Raw genomic sequence first — 20,749 nt, forward strand, 5'->3', positions numbered from 1 at the left:
TTTTATATTATTCTATTGATTCTGTTTCTCTGAACAACTTAGACAATGTCTAAATGCAAAGGATCAAAAAATACTAACACACTACTGACCACTAGAATAAACAGAGAGGCTAAACATAGAGGCAAGATATAAGAATAATGTTGTATAAATAACAGTGAATCATTCTGCTTTTTTTAGACTAGGCCAATGTGGAGTGGGTTTAAATCAGAAAAACAAGGATTTAATTTTAGATAAAAAAGTGGTTTACTGTTTGAGTGATGAATGAGATTACTTTCCAAAAGATATTGGTGTGATTTTTGGACTATCTTAAAGAAAAAGGCATAGCATAAGATATCTGTGTGGTGTGGTTTTAAGGAAAGAAAATTGTTGTATATAGCTATAGATTTAATTTTCTTATACTGTGATTCTACCTAACTTGATTACAGTAATACTTACCAAATGCTGTCCAATGTACTAAAAAGAAGCACATTATAGCCTAATCCACTCTGTATCTTCTTGGGGTCTGTTTTCATTACATGAAGAACTATATCTACTCCTTCAGTTCCAAAAATTTCCTATTTAAGAAATTTGTTAACAATTATTTCTTGAAATAAAAATGTGATCTCTTCCTCCCAACTTCACCCTGTCCCCTGAAATTACTTTTTATCATGTAAATATTGTTATCAACACTGTTTGGAAAATAGTATATTTAATATGATCAAAAAATTATACTCATTTGTTCTCAGGAATTTAGGACAGATTATTCTAAATCATTTTAAGAGAGGATATTAATCAACATACCAACTTAATATCCCTTTATAATTTTTTTTATTCTCTCCTCTTTTTATAAAAATAAACCATGGAGTGCTCTCCTTGAGAGCTGTCTAGAACTCAGATGAATACTAGATAGTAATAACTATCATGGAAGATTTTAAAATGCTCCCAACAGAAAAATTACTATATAAATAGTAGTTAAATCTTTAATAATGTATATAAAATTACTACCATTTAATAGTTTTCCTTTACTAATTACTTTTCTCATTATCTTGATCTATTCTATTCATAAGCAAGATTATGAGTCTGTTTCTAAAAGAGTATAGGCACATGGTATAGGCATAAGAATACAGGTTTGGAGAATCAAGGTCTGGAGCTAAAATTACATTCACTATTTCTGTTGCCTCTTCCTAAAATCACTCTATCTAAACCTTCATAATTTTTCATTTTTATATTTTTAGTTTCATCTATTGTTTATTTAAGCTGTCAAGTTCTAAAACTCAGAATTTATTGTGTAGCTAAAAGAGATCAAAGGAAATCAAGCTCCTATTCTAACTTTTGGTTTGAGGTATGAATTCAAACCTCCAAATAACATGTATAACAAAACAGTCCTCTGTAGAAAATTGGCAGTTTCTGATAATGATAAAGATACAACATTATGTTTATCAATTTTACTCCTAGGTATTTACTCAAGAAAAATGAAAGAATTATATGCACAAAAAAGACTCATTTAAGACTTTTCATTAAAGCTTTATTCATGATGCCCCAAAGGAAACAACCCAAGTTTCTATCAATAAGGTAATAAATAAAAAGGTTTTGATATATTCATATAATAGGATATTATTCTGTAATAAAAAGAAATGAACTACTGATATATTAAACAATAAGTATATATTTCAGAAATATATATGTTATTTCTTTGGGATGACAGAAAGCAGACATAAAAAAGTAAATACTGTGTGATGCCACTCCTATAAAGTTAAAGAATAAATGAAACCAATATATAGGGATATAAATCAGAACACTGGTTGTATGGAGGGGGATGGCTACTAAAGGGATAAGCAATTTTTATAGGGAGATGGGAATATTAAATGTTTGAATTAGAGTATTAGAAATAAACCTAATGAAATATATTTAAAATCTGTACATTATATTGTTTGTAATTAATTATAAAGAAGAATACTAAATTAAACCAAAATATTTAAAAAAAGAAAAACATTTTAAAGAATTCATATGATTGGGAGATCTCAACAAAATTTTGATTTATAGGATACATACTTTCCTTTGAATATGGTGTTCACAAAGTCCAGATAAGATAAGTAATATATCAGACTGAATTTCTAAAATAATGGCCTCTTCCTTTTCATTAGTCTTACTTATAATATTTTTAAAGATTCCTGGAATGAAAAAAAATTAAAAATGTAAAGTTATTGCATACCATATTTTCATTTTATTCAGTTAATATTTGGAATTCTTCCAAAAATCTTCGTCAGCTAGAGAAACTATTTTAGAAGGGCCTGTTTTCATTGCATAGAAACCTAGAAGCTGTAGACAGAGGGTAATAAATGGACTACTTATGCTCTCAATACAACCAATACAACCAATCAGTAGCCCACCTGCATAGATTTCCTATTTATACACATATAAAAGCCCCACACATACATAGAATGTCTCAATACAATCATTAGTCTCACATATATAGAAATTCTAGTACAGAATTAATAGTGTCGCTAAAGGATGCTCTAACAACTTGATACTCTGCCCAACACATTTTGTTTAAAAATATGTAGAATTTTAGCTAGATACAATGGTGCACTCCTGTAATCCAGCAATTTGGGAGGCTGAGGCAGGAGAATCGTGAGTTCCAAAGGCAGCCTCAGCAACTTAGCAAGACCCTAAGCAACTTAGCAAGACACCATCTCACAATTTTAAAATAAATAAATAAATAAATAAAAGGACTGGGGTTGAGGCTTAGTGGCCGAGCACCTCTGGGCTCAAATCCTGCTACCCCAAAGAAAAAAGTATGTAGAATTTCATGAGATAGAAATTAATACTTTTGCAAATATATGACCAAAATATCAAGATTATAGTTTGCCTCATCTCTTCCTCTTCTCATGGTTTATAGAGCCATTTTTTTAAAACAAACATAGAAGATATAAGGATGTTTTCTGCTATTTTTTAATATGTAATATTTTTAGTTGTAGATGGACCTTTATTTAATTTAGTTATTTTATGTGCTGAGGATCAAACCCAGACCCTCACACATGATAGGCAAGTGCTCTACCACTGAGCTATAGCCCCAGCCCTCTGTTATTTCTTGCTGCTTCTCCTCAACTTTAGGTAAATGAATTCTATGTTCTTTAAAAACTCTTCCCACCTAATCAAAACTGAAAAGTACTTTAAAAACCAGACATTAATACTGATAAAATGACATTCAGAATAAAATTTTGCCTCAAACAGGAATTTCCTTTATGGCTTAAATATTGAACCAAAGTAATTTTTCCTCTGTTAAAGGGATGACTGTCTTTAGTAGGAAGGTATAGAACTATGTTTCCAAAGAAATCATAGCTACTACCATAGATGGCTCCAAGCAGCTATTGTTGGACCTATGAGGATGAATTACAGGTGTGGCCTCAGAACCTCTGGAAGACAGCTGAACCTGCTGGAGGGCCAGTGCAGGGACATGCCATGAACAGAAGGGCCTAAATTCTGTTATCAGGATATCCTGTAACTGGCTGGCCACAGGTCTGTTTTTCTTTTCTAGATTATCTCATTCTCTTTCCTATTGGAATGTAGGCCTATAACTTTCCCCATGATCTGTAACACACAGTACATTTATACTGAACTATTTTCTTCATATATAGCTACCTTTCATGTCCCTGCCTTTATTCTCTCCTTATTCTATTCTAAATCATTCTATTTTGTCCAGGCTTTTCTTCCTAAAACACAGAATTATATATGTAGCCTCATCTGATCAAAATCATTAAATTGTTCCCAGGAAGAATGAAGTTCAAACTCTGTTGTCTACCACTGTAGCTCAGTGGTAGAGCACTTTCCAGCTTAGTCCCTGACTATACAAAATACCTTATCTCACAGCATTTGTATTCACAAAACTTTAGCTCTACTTAAACTATTTCTGAACACATAACTATGCACATTTCAGCACTATGTCTGCCCATGCTATCTCTCTGCTGAAAGACCAACCTTTGTTTTAAATCTTGAAACAAACTTTACTCTCATAGTCTCCTATTAAGCCTGCTCAACCTTGAAAACTACCCATTCATCTTAGTTTCTGTGATATTTTCTCTTTATACTACTCATTAGGTACCTAAATTGATAATGCAGGGTAACACAAGCTTTTATATTTTGCTTTCATCAGGGACAAGATCCCCAGTGTCCTCATTTATACATGTCTGTAATCCCAGTGTCTACACAGAAAGTATATTTACATAGAAATTGCATTCATAATGCAATTACTTGTTTTTGCTATTGGGGATTGAACTGGGTTTCTTTGTTACATCCTGAGCCCTTTTTAAATATATATATATATATACTTATATATATAATTTTGAGACATTGTCTTACTAAGTTGAGTAGGACCTTTCTAAATTGCTTTAGCTGGTCTCAAACTTGCAATTCTCCTACCTCAGTCTCCCAGGTCACTGGTATTATTGGCATGCACCACTGTGCCCAGCTTAATTACTATTTTTTGATCATGTTACCACAAAGCCCTGTTAGATTAAAAAAGACAAGTTTACTGCCTCCTAGAACTCACGTGATAAAGATAAGCTTCTTTTTAGATAAAGGGAAAAAGTTCTACTAAGAGAAGAACTCTTATTATTTGCTTTCTTTTTTCCCTAATCCATTCCTTCAGCCCAGGTAGGATTAAGATTTCTTCCTATATATGCAAAACTGTACTTCCTGTTAGGTTGGGGCCTTAACACTGAAATTTGCACAACAGCATGAACATGGGTGTAATAAAAATAAACTTTCAAATTTGGTCATCTTAGGCAAATTTTTAAAGTAAATATTTTTGCTTAGTCCCTTTTTGGTATATCCCTTTATCATTACTTGCAGTATAATTGGAGGGCACCAGTGCTCTCCAGTAATGATGGATATGAAGGTACTTTAATGAGAAGAAGGTTTTGAGTAGGCATTTATAATTAATCAACATCCATCAGGGCTATAGTTTGGATCTTGAATGTCTCCCAGAGGTCCATATATCGAGGACTTGGTCCCAAGCCTGTGGTGTGACCGACTGGGAAGTACTGGAACCTTTAGGAGGTAGTGGAACCTTTAGGAGGTGGCCTGATGTAATGAAGTTAGGTCAATGGGAGGCCTGCCATTGAAGCTGATATTAAAACCCTGGCCCCTTCTTTCTCTTCCTAGTCACCAGGAGATGTGCAGCTTCCTCTGCCAAGTGTTCCTACCATAATATATTGCCTCTACAGGCCCAGAAGCAACAGATCAACTGACAACAACTGAGACCTAAGAAATCATGAGCCATACTCAACCTTTGCTCTTTATAAATTGATTTATCGCAGGTATTTGTCACAGTAAAGGAAAGCTAATTTAGCAGATTATAGTTGTTCATCTGTAATTTTGAATGATTGGTTCCAGAATTTGCTGGGATCCTAAAATCCTTGGATGCTTACATTAAATGTTACAGTATTTGCATAAAACTATGTGTATCTTGCTGCATACTTTAAATCATCTCTAGATTACTTATAATCCCTAATACAATGTAAATGCTATGTTTCGGGAGTAAAGACAATTGTTGTTTGGGGACTAATGACAAGAAAAAAGTCTGTATATGCTCAATGCAGACATAATTTTTTCTTTTTTGAGTAAATTCTGATAAGTGTTTGGTTGAATCCATGGATGTAAAGGATCTGGAGGACCAACTGTATATTATTTGCATGAAACAATCACTGCATATGAATGACTGAAACAGCTTTTACTTTTCAAAATCAGGAAAGATAAGGGCTAGAGAACTGCTTATTTTTAAGTAACAAAAAGTAAAACAACTTTGGTTTAGAAGTTTTTAAATTTCACTCTGGGATTACATGTATATGGTTTTAGGGACAAAGTGACTTAACACAGTTAATTCTGAGTAGAAAATCAAGGATATTCTGATATTTCATTTCAGAAAAGAAACTCATGTATGCATTTTAACATATACAATATACCAGTGTTTCAGTATGTCAAATACTTCTTTAAAACGGCTCTAAAAGGCTTGGCCAAACATGATGATCTCATTACTAGAAGAATGAAACAACAATGGTCCATTAAAAAAGAGAGAGAGGGGAATCCTAAATGAAATGGTTTCTTAATTGAGGAAACAAATGTTTAAAGGATTAGTGATTATTATGTTTTATCAAGAAAAAATTGATTTATAGCAAAATATAAAACAGAAATCAAGAAAATATTCAAGACTTTCTCAGCCATAAAGACAAGACAAATGTGTAGAAACATTTCAAACTAAACCTCTGGTATTATAAATGACCTACTTTCAGGAGAACAATGCCATGTTACATTTTACCTATTAGTTGTTGAATTGTTCCCTTTTCACAAAGATCTGTATTCACAGTCTCATCTTCAAGGTAGACCATGGCTCTCAGGAGTCTTAAACTGTAACGCATCTGGGCAAACTTGTTGCCACGGCCACCTGCACCATGAAAACTGTTACCTTGACTAATAAAGGGATCTGTGGAGAAAAATTAATAATTTAATTTACATCAAGAAATTTAAAACATAAAACATTTCAAATAAACAATATATTTGATATGTATCTATATCCAAAGGACTTAAAAACGGCATACTACAGGGACACAGGCACATCAATGGTTATAGCAGTACAATTCACAATAGCTTAACTATGGAACCAACCTAGATGCCCTCTAGGAGATAAATGGATTAAAAAATGTGGCATATATACACAATAGAATAGTAGTCAGCAATAAAAGAGAATAAAATCATGGCATTTGCAGGTAAATGGATGCAGTTGGAGAAGATAATGCTAAGTAAAGTTAGCCAATCCCAAGAAAACAAATGGCAAATTTTTTCTCTGATATAAGGTGACTGACTCATAGTGGGGTAGGGAGAGGGAGCATATATAAATTTAAATAGTTGTTAATATTTTGTCATACTTATTTTCATTCTTTCAGAAAAATAAGCTACTGTCCCTTCTTCCTCTCCTTAAGATACTCCTGAATAGAAATATGTACTTTAAAATTTTACTCAAATGTATCATGTTGTATGTGTCTTTTGCAAGTTTCTTCCATTACTTAATATTATATTTTTGACATTATTCACACTGTAAAAAGTATATGTAGGTAATTAATTTTAATTGTGTTTAGCATTCAATTTATAAATGAATCATTTACTAGTTAAAACTGCCATAATGAACATTCTGATTCATGTCCTCTTCTTCCCTCAGAGAACAGCTTCATGAGACAATGGAATCACATGGGGTATATTCATTAAATCTTTTTTTATATTTATTTTTTAGTTTTAGGTGGACACAATATCTTTATTTTTATGTGATTCTGAGGATCCAACCCAGTGCCTCATGCATGCTAGGTAAGCACTCTACAACTGAGCCACAACCCCAGCCCATCATTAAATCTTATCTAAATTTCCAAGTTACATAGATTCAATTAATTTTTTCAAATATGTAAAATGTAAAATGGTAATGAATTTTTTAAAAAATATTTATTTATATTTGCATTTCAATTCTTTTTTTTTAATGAGAGTGAGAGAGAGAGAGAGAGAGAGAGAGAGAGAGAGAGAGAGAGAGAGAGAGAGAATTTTTTAATATTTATTTCTTAGTTTTCGGCGGACACAACATCTTTATTTGTATGCGGTGCTGAGGATCGAACCCAGGGCCTTGTGCGTGCCAGGCCAGCATACTACCGCTTGAGCCACATCCCCAGACCATGAATTTTAATCTTAATTTGCATTTCCCAGATTACCAATAAGGTTGAGCATTTTAGTTTTTTTTTTTAATTTGAGGTTTTCTGTGACATGGAAGTCCTTATACCTTGAATATGTCTCTAATAAATTATCTTCTTGTTAATATGTAGGAGTTCTTTATGAACCTCAATTTTAATAGTTATAGGAGTAGAAAATATCTTCAAATTGTAGGTTGATATTTATTTTATACAGACTTTTGTCATTCAGCCATTTTGAAACTTTTATAATTGTCAAAATATCATCCTTTTCCTGTATAGGTTAAGTTCATGAGTTTTTTCAAAGACATCTTTTCCTTTGCTAATAGTATCATATTTGCTAAGAGTGCTACAGTTTAACTTTTCATATTTATGTCTTTGATTTATTTTACAATTTTTTTTAACTAAGTATCTCAGGTAATAAATCTACCTGTTTTCGAGGTTAAAAAAAAAAAACTAAGTAAAGGGAGCTAATTTTTACTTTTCCACACTGAGAATCAACTCTCCAGTATCATTCTTCTTTCACTGCTTGGCAATATCATTTCTGAAAATGCCAACTTTCCATATATTCCATTCCTTTAAACTATCCCTGACCTAGTACTTCATTGTTTCTTCTATGAATATGTTGAGAGTACAGGTGAAATGTGTAGATTTGATCTTTGACAGGACTCCTGAAGGGCCACTCACCTTCACTGTCACACCATTCTAGAAATGCCAGTACTCGAGCATTTCCCTGGCATGACATGTATTCTTCTATTAATAAAGGAGCCACTGATGACAAAGTGGCAATTGCATGCAGTTGTAACTCTTCATGCTGTGCTGCAGACCATTCAATTATCTTGTGTTTCTCAGGCTTTTTAATATAGGTGAACAAAGCCAAAACAACTTTGCCATCAATTAATAGCTATGAGAAAGGGCAAGAGATAACTTTGTTAGAAGTATAACTCAAATAACATTATTTAATCTAAGAAAATTAAATAAAACATTTCAAATATGATGTTTTATTGATAATTCCGAAATAATACCTTTCCAAATATCACATCTATGACAGATATTTTAAAAACTCCAAAAATATAACAACAAAAGCCTCAACAGTAACAGCAGTTGGTTGAGATCCCCTTTTCTGAGGTATGCACTCTTTAGGTGACAATAATACATGTACTAATTTTTTGTCTAGGCTGCTCATATATGTACTTTAGTTCTTGATTCTAATAAAACCATACAAATAGAAAAACTTAGGGCATTAATATACTGTTGACATTTCTTTCCTCATTCCCTTCTTTCAAAGGAAACTTTGTTGTTGTTTTAGGGAGTAGACCTAGGGCCTTGTGCATGCCAAGCAAGTGCTCCACCACTATATTACACCTCACCTCTCAAAGGAAAGACTTCAGATTCAGTTGTTTAGCATAAATAATTTTTGTCTTAAATAATGACTAGAGCTAATATTTAGTCATAGATACCAGAATTTATGCCAACACCAATATTTTATCAATTCTCAAGTCACAAGCCATACTTAATTGTATTTTAAAATTTCATTGAATTTAACGTTTTGATAAAAACAAAATATGCATAGATATTGTAAAATGACAACAAAGTTAATATTATAACTGACTCTACTTAATGCATATTTACAGTTCACAAGACTATAAAAGACTATATGCTAGGCTATATTTAATACTCTATTAATTTGGAATGTTCTATTAATTTTTTTATAACAATTATGAATTTTCTAAACTCTAATTCATCTGCTTTATAGTTTACATGAAGAGTATACAAGATTAAGAGTTGAGAAACCAGAGATAACTGTTCTAGCATTTTTGTTAGAATTAAGTGGAGAATTTTTTTTGAAATATATACATTATCACCATTATTACTGGGCTACAAGTATATAACATAAAAAATAATTGATTCCATTGCTTATAAAGTGCTTTAAGAACCTCATTATAACCTTTATGCTATTTGATTCTTTTTTCTATAAAATGTTCAATCAACTAAAATTGGTTTGTAAACTATAACATAAATTTTGTTTACTGTCTTCATATCATCATTTAACAATGATATAATCCTCTACTGTAACAATGGGCCATATTTTATGGAATGATTTTCTATTTGACATTTCAGAAAATATATTTAGGTTCTACACACTATATATTTTTGATACAAACAATAAAGTTATAATTACAAAAATATTTTTTTCTGAAAATTTCTAACATCTGTGTGTATGTGTATTTGCATATTCCTCAAAGTGACATTAACTAAAAAATGCTGAGGCTCATTTAAGTCCTCATAATAATTCCATGGGGTAGGTGTTACCTCTATGCTGAAGCTGGATTTAGAGAAACTAACTAACCTGTTGAAGAACATAATTATTTAATTTCTCTAAGTCCCAGGTAGCTGAGATTCCACCTGACAAAAGCATTAACTTCTGTACTATATCACATTTACATCATTAATGATAGAATGAATTCCTACTTCTTTTTCATGAAAACAAAAAAGCGCTTGAAAGAATTTTAGAACTAAAAGAAAATTTATCTAATGCAGTAACTTAACTAATAGAATTATTAGTAATATATTTTTCTATCACTTTATAGTTTATAAAGCCTTCATCCTAACCTCACGAGAGACCCATGAGCAGGGCAGAAATATTATGATGGTTCCTTTACAGAAGGGGAACTAAATCTCATGAAGTTAAGTAGTTTTGCCAAAGCCACTAGCTAGAGGGTGATAAGACAGAAGTGAAATTCAGTTTCAATATTTTTTAAATTATATAATCTTGTTACACAGGAAATAAATTAATAAAATTAATGGATAGTAACAAAAACTAAAGATGTTAGGTTTGTGTGGTGAAAAGCAGGTTCATAGGTTTGATATTGGCATCACAGAGGGTAATGATTTTCTTCAGCATTAAATGATTCTCTGTCATTATGGCCAGAGCCAGACTAGGTTGGATGGGTCTGTATGAACTTCTTTTATTTTATTTCTCTAGTTCAGGAAAACTAAACATATTAAGTCTCTTAACTTCTAAATTGAGGTACTTGTTATTTATTAATAGATAATTAAAGGAAATGTTTAGAAGCTGAAATTCAGGCTAGTAAGTTTTTTTTTTACTTTCTATGATAAAGACATAAATTAAAGAAAGATTTTTTTAAAAAAGTTATACTATAAGATGAAATGATTTTTATTAAGTTTCCTATTTTTACTACTCTTTACCTGTACAGTAGGTAAATCTTTACATAAGATCACAATTATGTTGAATAGCAATTTCTTCAACTCAAAATCTTCACAGGAATTAGAAAGCTTAAGGCCTTTTACCAAAGGATTTTGACTTTTAACTGTGAGGGGAAACAAAAGCAAGTAAAATTATATACAAAGATTCATCAAGGCAATTACAAGACATTTAAAGATTTATGTGTTTTACCTTCATTAAAGGTTGCAAATAGTATCAAGTCCCTGGTAAAGCCACATTCCTAATACAAATACACAAAACAAGCAGAAAGATGAATTAATCAGGATGGAAGATAAGGTACAGATGCCTATATTTACCTAGTATTTAAATATATTTATCAATTTCTCCTACTGTAATTCATTTGAATTTGTAAGTACTATTAACCTTAGGAATGAAAGTAAGAAATTAAAAGACTGTAGCTAGATAGACTTACAATTTACTTAAACTTGCTTTTGTAGGTTTTAAGTATTGAATGTTATTCTATGTATATTTTACAAGATATAGTTTAAAATTTAGTAAGAACTCAAAAAACATATTAGGCCTATTTTACTTCTATAATTGTCTATACCTTTGTTATAGTTTGGATATGTGACACCAAAAGCTCATGAGACAATGCAAGGTTTGGAAGAGAAGTGATTGAGCTATAACCTTAACCTAATCAGTGAATTAATCCTTAATGGGATTAACTGAGTGATAACTGGTTGTAGGTGGGTGTGGCTGGAGGATGTAGTTCATTGGGGGTGTGGCTATGGGGTATATATTTGAATTTGACCAGTGGAGTCTCTCTCTCTGTTCCCTGATCACCACTGAGTTGCTTCCCTCTGCCACACTCTTCCTCCATCTTGAGCCCCAAGTAATGGAGTTGGCCTTCTATTGACTATTAAGACCTTGACTAAGACCTTGACTATTGACTAAGACCTTGAGCCCTTAAATAAACCTTTTCTCCTTTACAATTGTTCTGGTTAGGTCCTTTAGTCATAGCAGTGAAAAAGCTGACTAATACACTTTATTTGACACAATAAGGGAGGAAAATCCAGTTATTTAAAATAGTTTCTCTTTTTAAATAATCCTGTCCCAACCACTCTCACTTTCATTATATATATGTAATAAAATTAGTTTTCAACATGGAAAATTAATTTTAACATGAAAATCCCTGAAGAATGACCAGAAGTGCAAACATTTCATAGTGAGGGAACTAATAATTCCTGACAGTGATAACCTAGTTGAACTTTACATATTAGGGAAAGTTTACAGGGCAAACCCTGAGATTTTAAGCGTATAGCTTTATGTTCTTACTATTTTAAGATCCATATGATTTCTTTAAATATGAGGATGCTATTACTCTGATTCATGTTTATGAAACTCACCAGAATGTTTACAAGGACAATGATGAAAACTTACTGATTGACCAGTGTCCTCTAGATAAAGATACTTATCTAGACATTTATCAGATTGCAGCCTTAATTATGATGCTCTGTAGGTTCTAAAGTTCCCCAAATCAATACATAAAATAAGCAGAAAGATGAAAAGGGACTGTATTTGCCCATTTGCACAGTATGAATTCCATAACTCCTTTTTAAAAATTTTTTTTTAGTTGTTGATAGACCTTTACTTTATTTATATATATGCGGTGCTGAGAATCAAACCCAGTGCCTCACACATAACAGGAAAGTGCACTACCGCTGAACCTCAGCCCCAGTGCCCCTATGTCTCCTCTTTTATATTGGGAACATTTGATGTCTATTGATAAGGGTTGAGGCCTTCAAGCCAGTTTCTTGACATAAAATTTACAGATGTGTGAATGTTGTGGACAAAGATTCTATTTCAGAATTTCAACCATTAAATAATTTTTTACATTATAAAATATGGGAGGGGCTGGGATTGTGGCTGGGCGGTAGAGCACTCCTCTAGCATGTGTGAGGCCCTGGGTTCGATTCTCAGCATCACATAAAAATATAAATAAAATATTGTGTCCAACTACTTCTAAAAAATAAGTGTTTGAAAAAACAAATAAAATAAAATATGGGGAGGCTCAGTGTCTGGTATGATCAAGTAGTTCCTGACAAATCCTCCTGCAGTTAACAATTATAAACTTTAACAACAACAAAAAGATCTCATAGACAAGAGCAAACCAACATTGAAAGGAAGTTAGTACTCTGAAGAAGGTAATAGTATTGTGTAAATTTCTACCCATATCCCCTTTTAGATGACTTTTAGCATGAAAGCAGGCCCTACTCTGCACCTGGAGGATTCTCCCATTCAGAATAAACCTGTGGCCTGAGAGAATCAGAAGAAAGAGGCAACCACAGCCACTGAAGAGTGAAAGGTGAAATCCCATAAAGAGGAGAGTCAGAGAGGCAGGAACCTCAAATTTTGTGTATAAACTCTTCCCAAATCTTTAGCTCATGCCTGAACCATTCAAGTGCAGAGTTTCTCAAGCATCCCACACATAGATAGAAGAGTTGAATTGGGATTTGAACTGTCATTTACCACAGGCTTGCTTGCTAGCACCTTACTCCTGAGCTATTCCTTCAGCCCCTAAAGATATTTTCAGATAAAAGGAAACTAAGAGACTCTGATGATGGCAGCCAACATATTTGTACCATATGAAATACCAAAGGAAGTTCTTCCAATGAGAAAGAAATGATGCCAGATAGAAACATATCAGGACAGGAAGGAAAGAAAACATCATAAATGGTAAATCTGTGTACACACGATAAAACATGAGGAAGATCCCAAGCTCCCAAAGATATGCAAAGGATTGGTAGAGTATAGTGGTGACCAACATAACATTATAACTTGGCACTTCAACAAAATACATAAATATTACAACATGATTCGAGATTCCCTTTCCATATGCCCACCACTTACACAATTAAAATTAATGTAATTTGACTTATACTTACAATCATTGGTGCTCCAGGGTTTTGAGCTATAATTGTAGTGATCACTAATATATCATTTCTAAGCTGACGATCATAATGACTAAAACCTCTTGTAAACAGATTTTTAAATACTTCTTTCAAAGTCCTAGAAAATAAAACAATATTTTATTTTATTTTTTTTTATTTTGAGACTGGGCCTCACTAAGTTGCTGAGGCTGGTCTTCAACTTGCAATTCTCCTGTCTCAGACTCCCAAATTACTGGGAATACAAGGTGTGTGCCACTGCACCTGGCTAAAACAATATTTTTTTAAAAAAATATTATATGAACTACATGTTTGTGGTCCTCAAAATTCATGTTAAAAATGCTAATCCCCAATACGATGGTAGGAGGAGGTGGTGCCTTTGGAAGGTCATTAGGCCATGAGAGTTGATCCCAGAGTACCCTCTTGCTCTTTCTTCCATGTAAGGAGACAGTCTGTAGTAGTCTGAACCTGGAAGTACATCCTCACCAGATCTTAACCATGCTGACACTCTGATCTGTGAGAAATAAATTATGGTTGTTTATAAGTGACTCACTCTGTGACAATTTATAACAGTAGCCTGAATAAAGACACATTTCCCAATGGAAATATTATGTTTATAACAAATCTTATTTTTTATATCACACTATTCATTTCCATGTATTTCTAATCTTTCCCACAATTTCCAATCTGCTTCTATTTCTTTGTATACCAGATAAGAATCCACTAATCAAATTTATACAAAATTGTCAAAGTGACTGCTCTAAAAGATTTAATCATGTCAAGTTAAAACTATTAAAAGGCTTTTTAAAAACCACTTAAAGGCTTCTCTTTGTTCTTAGGATAAAGTCCTACTCTCCTTAACAAAGCTTATCAGGTCTTTCCTGTTATGTCCCTGGTGACCTTGTTAGCCTCATTCTCATTCCTTACTGTTTTACCCTTTCTTTCTGCTCTTGCCATACTGAATTTCAGATTTTTTATTTTGCTAAATTCTGTTTTCAGTTCTGTTTACCCATCTAGGATGATCTCTGTATGTATAATTTTTCTGTGTTTGCCAATTTCTATTTATCATTCAGATATTGGATCATGGTTCATTAGAAAGTATTTATTAATTCTTCAAGTCTGGGTCAGGTTCTCTCTCAGTAGACACTTGTTGTTTTGTCTCTTGGAACTCAATTGGAGCTTTTAATAAAGTATACTTATTTTTGTTTAGTCATTAACTCATCCCCAACTTTTGGCTTTGTGATGCTCCCTCCAGCTGCCTTTTAGCCAGTCAGAGCATTCCTGATCTCTGGCATCCATAATTCACTCTGGAATGGGCACTGGCTAACATTAAACCAATCAGGGCCAACATGGACTCAATTTGAAGACTTCTTTGAGCTTTTTCATAGCAAGGCTCCTTTTGTGCTTGGTTTGGGGTTGAGATGTTATAAAAGTTCACTTCTTAGGTCTCACCATGTGGAGCCTGGGACAAAGTCAATACAATGGAAGGTAACTCAGAGAGATAAAGAAGGATCACATCCTGATTCTGCTGAGCTTTGAATAATGTTGCACGCACATGAACTATTATTAGTAGTAGTACCAGAGATTGAACCAAGGGGTGCTCAACCACTGAGCCACATCCCCAGGCTTTTTTTATATTTTAATTTGAGATAGTTTCACTGAGTTTCTTAGAGCTTTACTAAATTGCCGAGACTGTCTTGAACTTGCAATCCAATCCTCCTGCCTCAGCCTCCTGAGCCATGGCATTATAGGCATGCACCTGGAATGAAACTAGTTTTATCCTTTCATTTTGTAGTTACATGAGCCCATAAATATCCTATATTGCTTAAGTCAGTTGGTGTTTCACCTTCAGATGTGCTAATTCACCTTCTTTTAAAGGTATATCTACTACCCTGTGATAATCTCTTTCCTAACATTACACTTTCTTTTAGTTGCCTATTTACTTGTTCTTCTAGTATAATGTAACTTTTTTTTTTTAGTATTGGGGATTGAACCCAGAGGCTCTCAACCACTGAGCCATAACCCCAGCCCTGTCTTATATTTTATTTAGAAACAGGATCTCACTGAGTTGCTTAGGGACTCGATAAGTTGCTGAGGCTGGCTTTGAAGTCAAAATCCTCCTACCTCAGCCTTTTGAGATGCTGGGATTACAGGCATGTGCCACCATACCCACCATAATGTAAATTTTATGAAAGTAGATATTATGTATATATTGTTTCTAGTTGAATGTTATGGCCTAATATTGAACCTGGAACAGAGCAGGCAATAATCATTTGTTGAATGAAGTAAGTAACTTGAAGGCTAACTCACATTTGTTGCCAATTTTTATTGCAGGATCTGGAAGATAGTAAGCATTCTGTAAGAGTGAATATGTGAAATAATTCTAAATGTCTAATGTCTCATTTTAATTTTTATATCTGCAAAGGCATAATTTGGCCTTAACAAGCTACTTTAAGAGCCTCCCACATAGAAAAGCATGATATTTTATTGTGGAGATTCATTTATACAATTGTACACAAAAAAGTATCTTGAAACACAGCTATTACAGAAATCAAAAACTTAATTGAATACAGATTCAAAGATGTTAGTCATATCATTGACTATTAAGATTAAACAACATTCCTACTAGCCACGTATACTTACAGCAAACATTCCAAATTACTAAGCTGTTGTATGATTTCTTCTTTTGAAGACTTTTCCAGTAAGTTCCAAAGTATTTCTGAAGAACGAAATAGAAGCTGTCCAGAGGGATCTGGGTCATTGAGGTGAACACAAATTCCACTGGCTGCCTGTGCTTTCATCATTAAAGTACAATTAACTTCTGAAAATAAATTTCAAAAATTACTTATAATGTGAAGTCTTAACATTGTTAGATGGATTAAAAAAATAAATGACAATGAATCATTCACGTTTAATAATACTGTACAAACCAGAAGTTGAAAGATGCTGCAGAACTTTAAGAACCCAAAGTTTCTCAACAAGTTGATTTTCAAGCAAGGTCATTGACTGAACCATTGTTTTTGCCAATCCTCCAACTTCAGCCATTTTAATCTTGTATGATGAACTGGCTTGCTGGTAACCTGACACAATCAGTTAGCAAATAGGTATGTTATTTTACATAAGATTCATCAAGACAAATGAACATTTATCATTCAACAATATTAAAAAATAAAAATATTTTAAAATGAATGTATATGGCATTTAAAATTGTATAGCATAGAAATAAAAACTGTATAGCATAGAAATGGGATTTTTTTCTGTAAAGGATCAGATTGTATGTATTTTAAACTTTTGAAGTTATAAGGTTTCTGTCTGAACTATTTGACTCTAGCATGTTGTAGTAAAAAGACAGCCATAAACAATAAATGGATATGACTGTGTTCCAATAGCATTTTATTGGCAGTAGTCCAGTTTGGGCCTAAGGGCCACATCTTGATAATTTCTAATTTTGCATTTGAAATGAGACACAAATTTTGGAAGCATGTATTAAGTTCTAAAAAGGAATGATATTTTTTATATTTGTCAGTACATACAACTTTCTGTGAAGGAAAATAGCATGAAAACAAATACTGAATGTTTTCACTAGTAAAATTAAGGCTCATAGACTTGATTCCTATCTCCAAGCTATTTCTCTTCCAGCAGTTATACTGCAGACTTTCCAGCTGTGGTCCCAGATGCCCAATCATGTTCACCATTCGAAAGCAACTGTGAAATGGTAGTGAAAGTGCCATTCACAACTTCAAACTTTCAGAGTTTTATCAAATTAAACTAAGCTCACTCTGTGTAACTCAACAACTCTGTTTTCACTTGTGCACCATTATCTTCCTTTCTTTAAAGGGTGTCCATATTTTGCTAAGGAGAACTCTAAGCTTGTGTCCTAATTTCATCTTCTCATGCTTTCCTTAAGAATTTTGCCTTCACATTTTCCTACTTACTAGCTTCATTACCCTACAAACTTCATTTCTCCCATCCTAAAAAAATGTAAAACCCAAGTAACTCTTCTTTGACTTTGCTATCAGTTGGACTGTTCTCCATTAACCTTCTTCCTCTTCACCTTTAGAATTTAAAATATAAGTCTGTATTCATGAACCGCCTCTATTCCCTCATTCTCAAACACACTGCCTCTGTTCTCACAATCCTCTCATTCTTTAATCCTGCAACTGCCATTGCAACTTTATGTAAACAGACTTGTCAAATATTAACTATAATTCTTTAGATATCATATCAATTTGGTCATTCTGTCTTCCATCACAAAGGCCTTGTCAGCATTTGACACTGAAACCACTTGTTTCTTCACCAAACATTCCATTCATTGATACTCAAGACACGGCAGTCTTTAGGTTTTATTCCTTCCAGTTCCCTATCCAATTTCTTTAATTCATTTTTTCCAAACCTCATTCCAGACACTCTCAGTGATGTCATTCTTGGTCTCTTACTGTTTATATACTTTATCTCTCCAAACTCAACCACTTTGATGGCTTCCATTTTCATTTCTATTTGGATGAATTCCAAAACTATATTTATGGTCCCTGGGGGTTTTAGTAGCCAATATACCACAAATTTGGTAGTCCATTTGAACTACCAAAGGCTCTTATTTCTACATATATTAAAGAATATGTAACTTGAAAAGTATATTTATATCTTCTCTCTCTGAGTAGATTGACATAAGTTATACAAGCTATGAAGAAGTATGTCTTAAATAAAATTACATCTGCACAATTCAAGTGTCCTCTGACTTGATACCATCCATTTTAGTGTGGTTCATTTTACCATTATGTATTAAAATCCCTTAGCTGTGACATACGTACATATATACTCTTCACAAACATGGTGGAGAATGGGTTGATAGATATTATGATTAATTTAAAAATATGTAAGAGAAAATATGTTTTTTAAGGATATTAAGTAATAATTTTATTAGCATTAAGTAAAATTAATAATTATAATAATTATATTAATATAAATAATTATACTTATGGATATGATTTAACAAATAATATTATAAGTATTTATATAAATTTATTTGTTTATGAAAATGTTTATGTAAATAAACATAAAAATCTTATTCAAATCCAAAAACTGGAAAAAATACATATATAATTTTTAAGATGACAAACGAGGTCAAGACTACAAAAAAGTTATGCTTAAAATGCATTGCATTTGTGAGCCCACTGTGTCTTTTAAGTTTAGAGAGAAGTAAGAGAATTTTCTGTTTTGTAAAGACACAAGTTATTATTAAAAGATCATTGAAAACTTCACCTGGAATATGCTTCTTTGGTTCTGCATGATAAAAGTCAACGATACACTTACAAATTTGTATCCTCAGTTCAGAACTTGGTATTTTCATTAAGTCACCTGCCAGAAGGATAAATGAATTCCATATAATAACATTGTTATATTTTACTTGAAAACTTGAGCATAAAATGTTAATATTACAAGTATTTAGATCAGAGATTAAAACTGGATCCTGTAATTTTATACACACAAACACACATGGTCATGCATCACTTAATGATGGGAATATGATCTGTGAAATGTGTTGTTAGGCAGTTCATTATTATGTGAACATATAATGTCCTTCCACAAGAATGAGATTAAATCAAGCACAAGAGAAAATGGTGCAATCAGGAGATATGCTAAACATGAGATGTAGGAGGTTGCTACCAGTATAACATAGTATACATAGTTTTACAGCTTTTTTCTAATAAGTAGAGAGTATACTGTAAATGATAAAAAGATATAGCAACTACAAAAACTATAACAGCAATTTATTATCATCATTAAGCATTATGTACTTTTAATATAATTGTATGGGCTATATGTTTATATAACTGGCAGTACAGTTTTATGTTCCAGTTATCTGGACTGGGGAGGAGGTTCTCTTTAGTCATATCTAAACTACTACTGAATTGGCCTTAGTCCATACAGTAATTCAAACTAGACTGCATTTACTCCATTGAAGTCTTATATGTATGATATCCAAGGGAATATGAAGATAATCTGAGGAACTCTGCTGAAGAGTCATGTGCTCTGGATGCCTGAAGACAACTGGATTCCTTAGTATCAGTTTTAGGATTAAATCAGATCTAGTTGGATACTCTGAGAACAAAAAATTGATAAAGTATCCTTGGGTTTTGGGTTAGGATTTTCATTAGGTCTTGCATAATATGCATATCTAGAGGTAGTCAGAGGGTGAAAAAAACAAGGAGACAAAAGGAGAGGCACAAAGAAAAGCCTCACCCTTGCTTTAGAATATGTTTGCAAAAACATCACTTTAAAAATGTCAAGATTTTACATTAATTTTATGTTCTGGACCTTTATCTTGGAGTTAGAAAAGTCACTATTGAGGTTTTGAAAATTTGTAGACAAGAGGAACAATAAAACTTTTCCAACAAAACTACCCAAACATGCAACTTTATGGGAAATATTGGGGTTTTTTTCCCCATCTGTTTCTCCACCTTTTTAGTTCCTGTAAATTTAGATCTTTTCTCACAACTTCCTGTTTTATCATTATTGGGCAGAATACTAGCTTCTTCCCTTATGCATTTCCAGAATCCTGATTCTGAATCACATATATCTATATACCATTTAGAAGAAAATGTACATAACTTACTAGTCTGCAGTAAAAACTAGAAACTCTTAGTAACAATCATGACTAGCCTCTGTTCAATGCTTTATAAAACTATTTTAGTTTAAACTCATGTTTCTAGCAATTTACAAATAAGGTACAGAAGAGCCGTAGAGTAAATAAACAGTGAAGGAAGTTCATAATTAATGAAGAATTTATACTGCCCTCATATGAAACAGTAATGTGTTCTGTTGGTAGACTGTCATTAAGCAAAGAGTGGGCTGACAAAAAGAAATGGGCCATGTATTTATCATATGAATATCTACCAACACTCTTAGAGGTA

General features: G+C 32.7%; 1 protein-coding gene across 2 annotated transcripts in view; it reads right to left on the reverse strand.

The window, feature by feature from the left end:
* Window positions 1–20,749, reverse strand: part of Cfap69 (cilia and flagella associated protein 69) — a 68,342-nt gene that overhangs the window by 18,704 nt on the left and 28,889 nt on the right. For both annotated transcript variants that reach the window (XM_040291473.2, XM_005334684.4), the window contains exons 6-15: window positions 19,098–19,193; window positions 16,769–16,918; window positions 16,482–16,659; window positions 13,836–13,959; window positions 11,122–11,170; window positions 10,914–11,035; window positions 8,391–8,607; window positions 6,296–6,460; window positions 2,032–2,150; window positions 436–554 (exon numbers count right to left, since the gene is read on the reverse strand). In XM_040291473.2, the coding sequence (XP_040147407.1) occupies window positions 436–554; window positions 2,032–2,150; window positions 6,296–6,460; window positions 8,391–8,607; window positions 10,914–11,035; window positions 11,122–11,170; window positions 13,836–13,959; window positions 16,482–16,659; window positions 16,769–16,918; window positions 19,098–19,193 (1,339 nt within the window). The remainder of the gene's footprint in view (window positions 1–435; window positions 555–2,031; window positions 2,151–6,295; window positions 6,461–8,390; window positions 8,608–10,913; window positions 11,036–11,121; window positions 11,171–13,835; window positions 13,960–16,481; window positions 16,660–16,768; window positions 16,919–19,097; window positions 19,194–20,749) is intronic.

Source organism: Ictidomys tridecemlineatus, chromosome 2 (assembly GCF_052094955.1).
Source record: "Ictidomys tridecemlineatus isolate mIctTri1 chromosome 2, mIctTri1.hap1, whole genome shotgun sequence".
NCBI lineage: Eukaryota > Metazoa > Chordata > Mammalia > Rodentia > Sciuridae > Ictidomys > Ictidomys tridecemlineatus.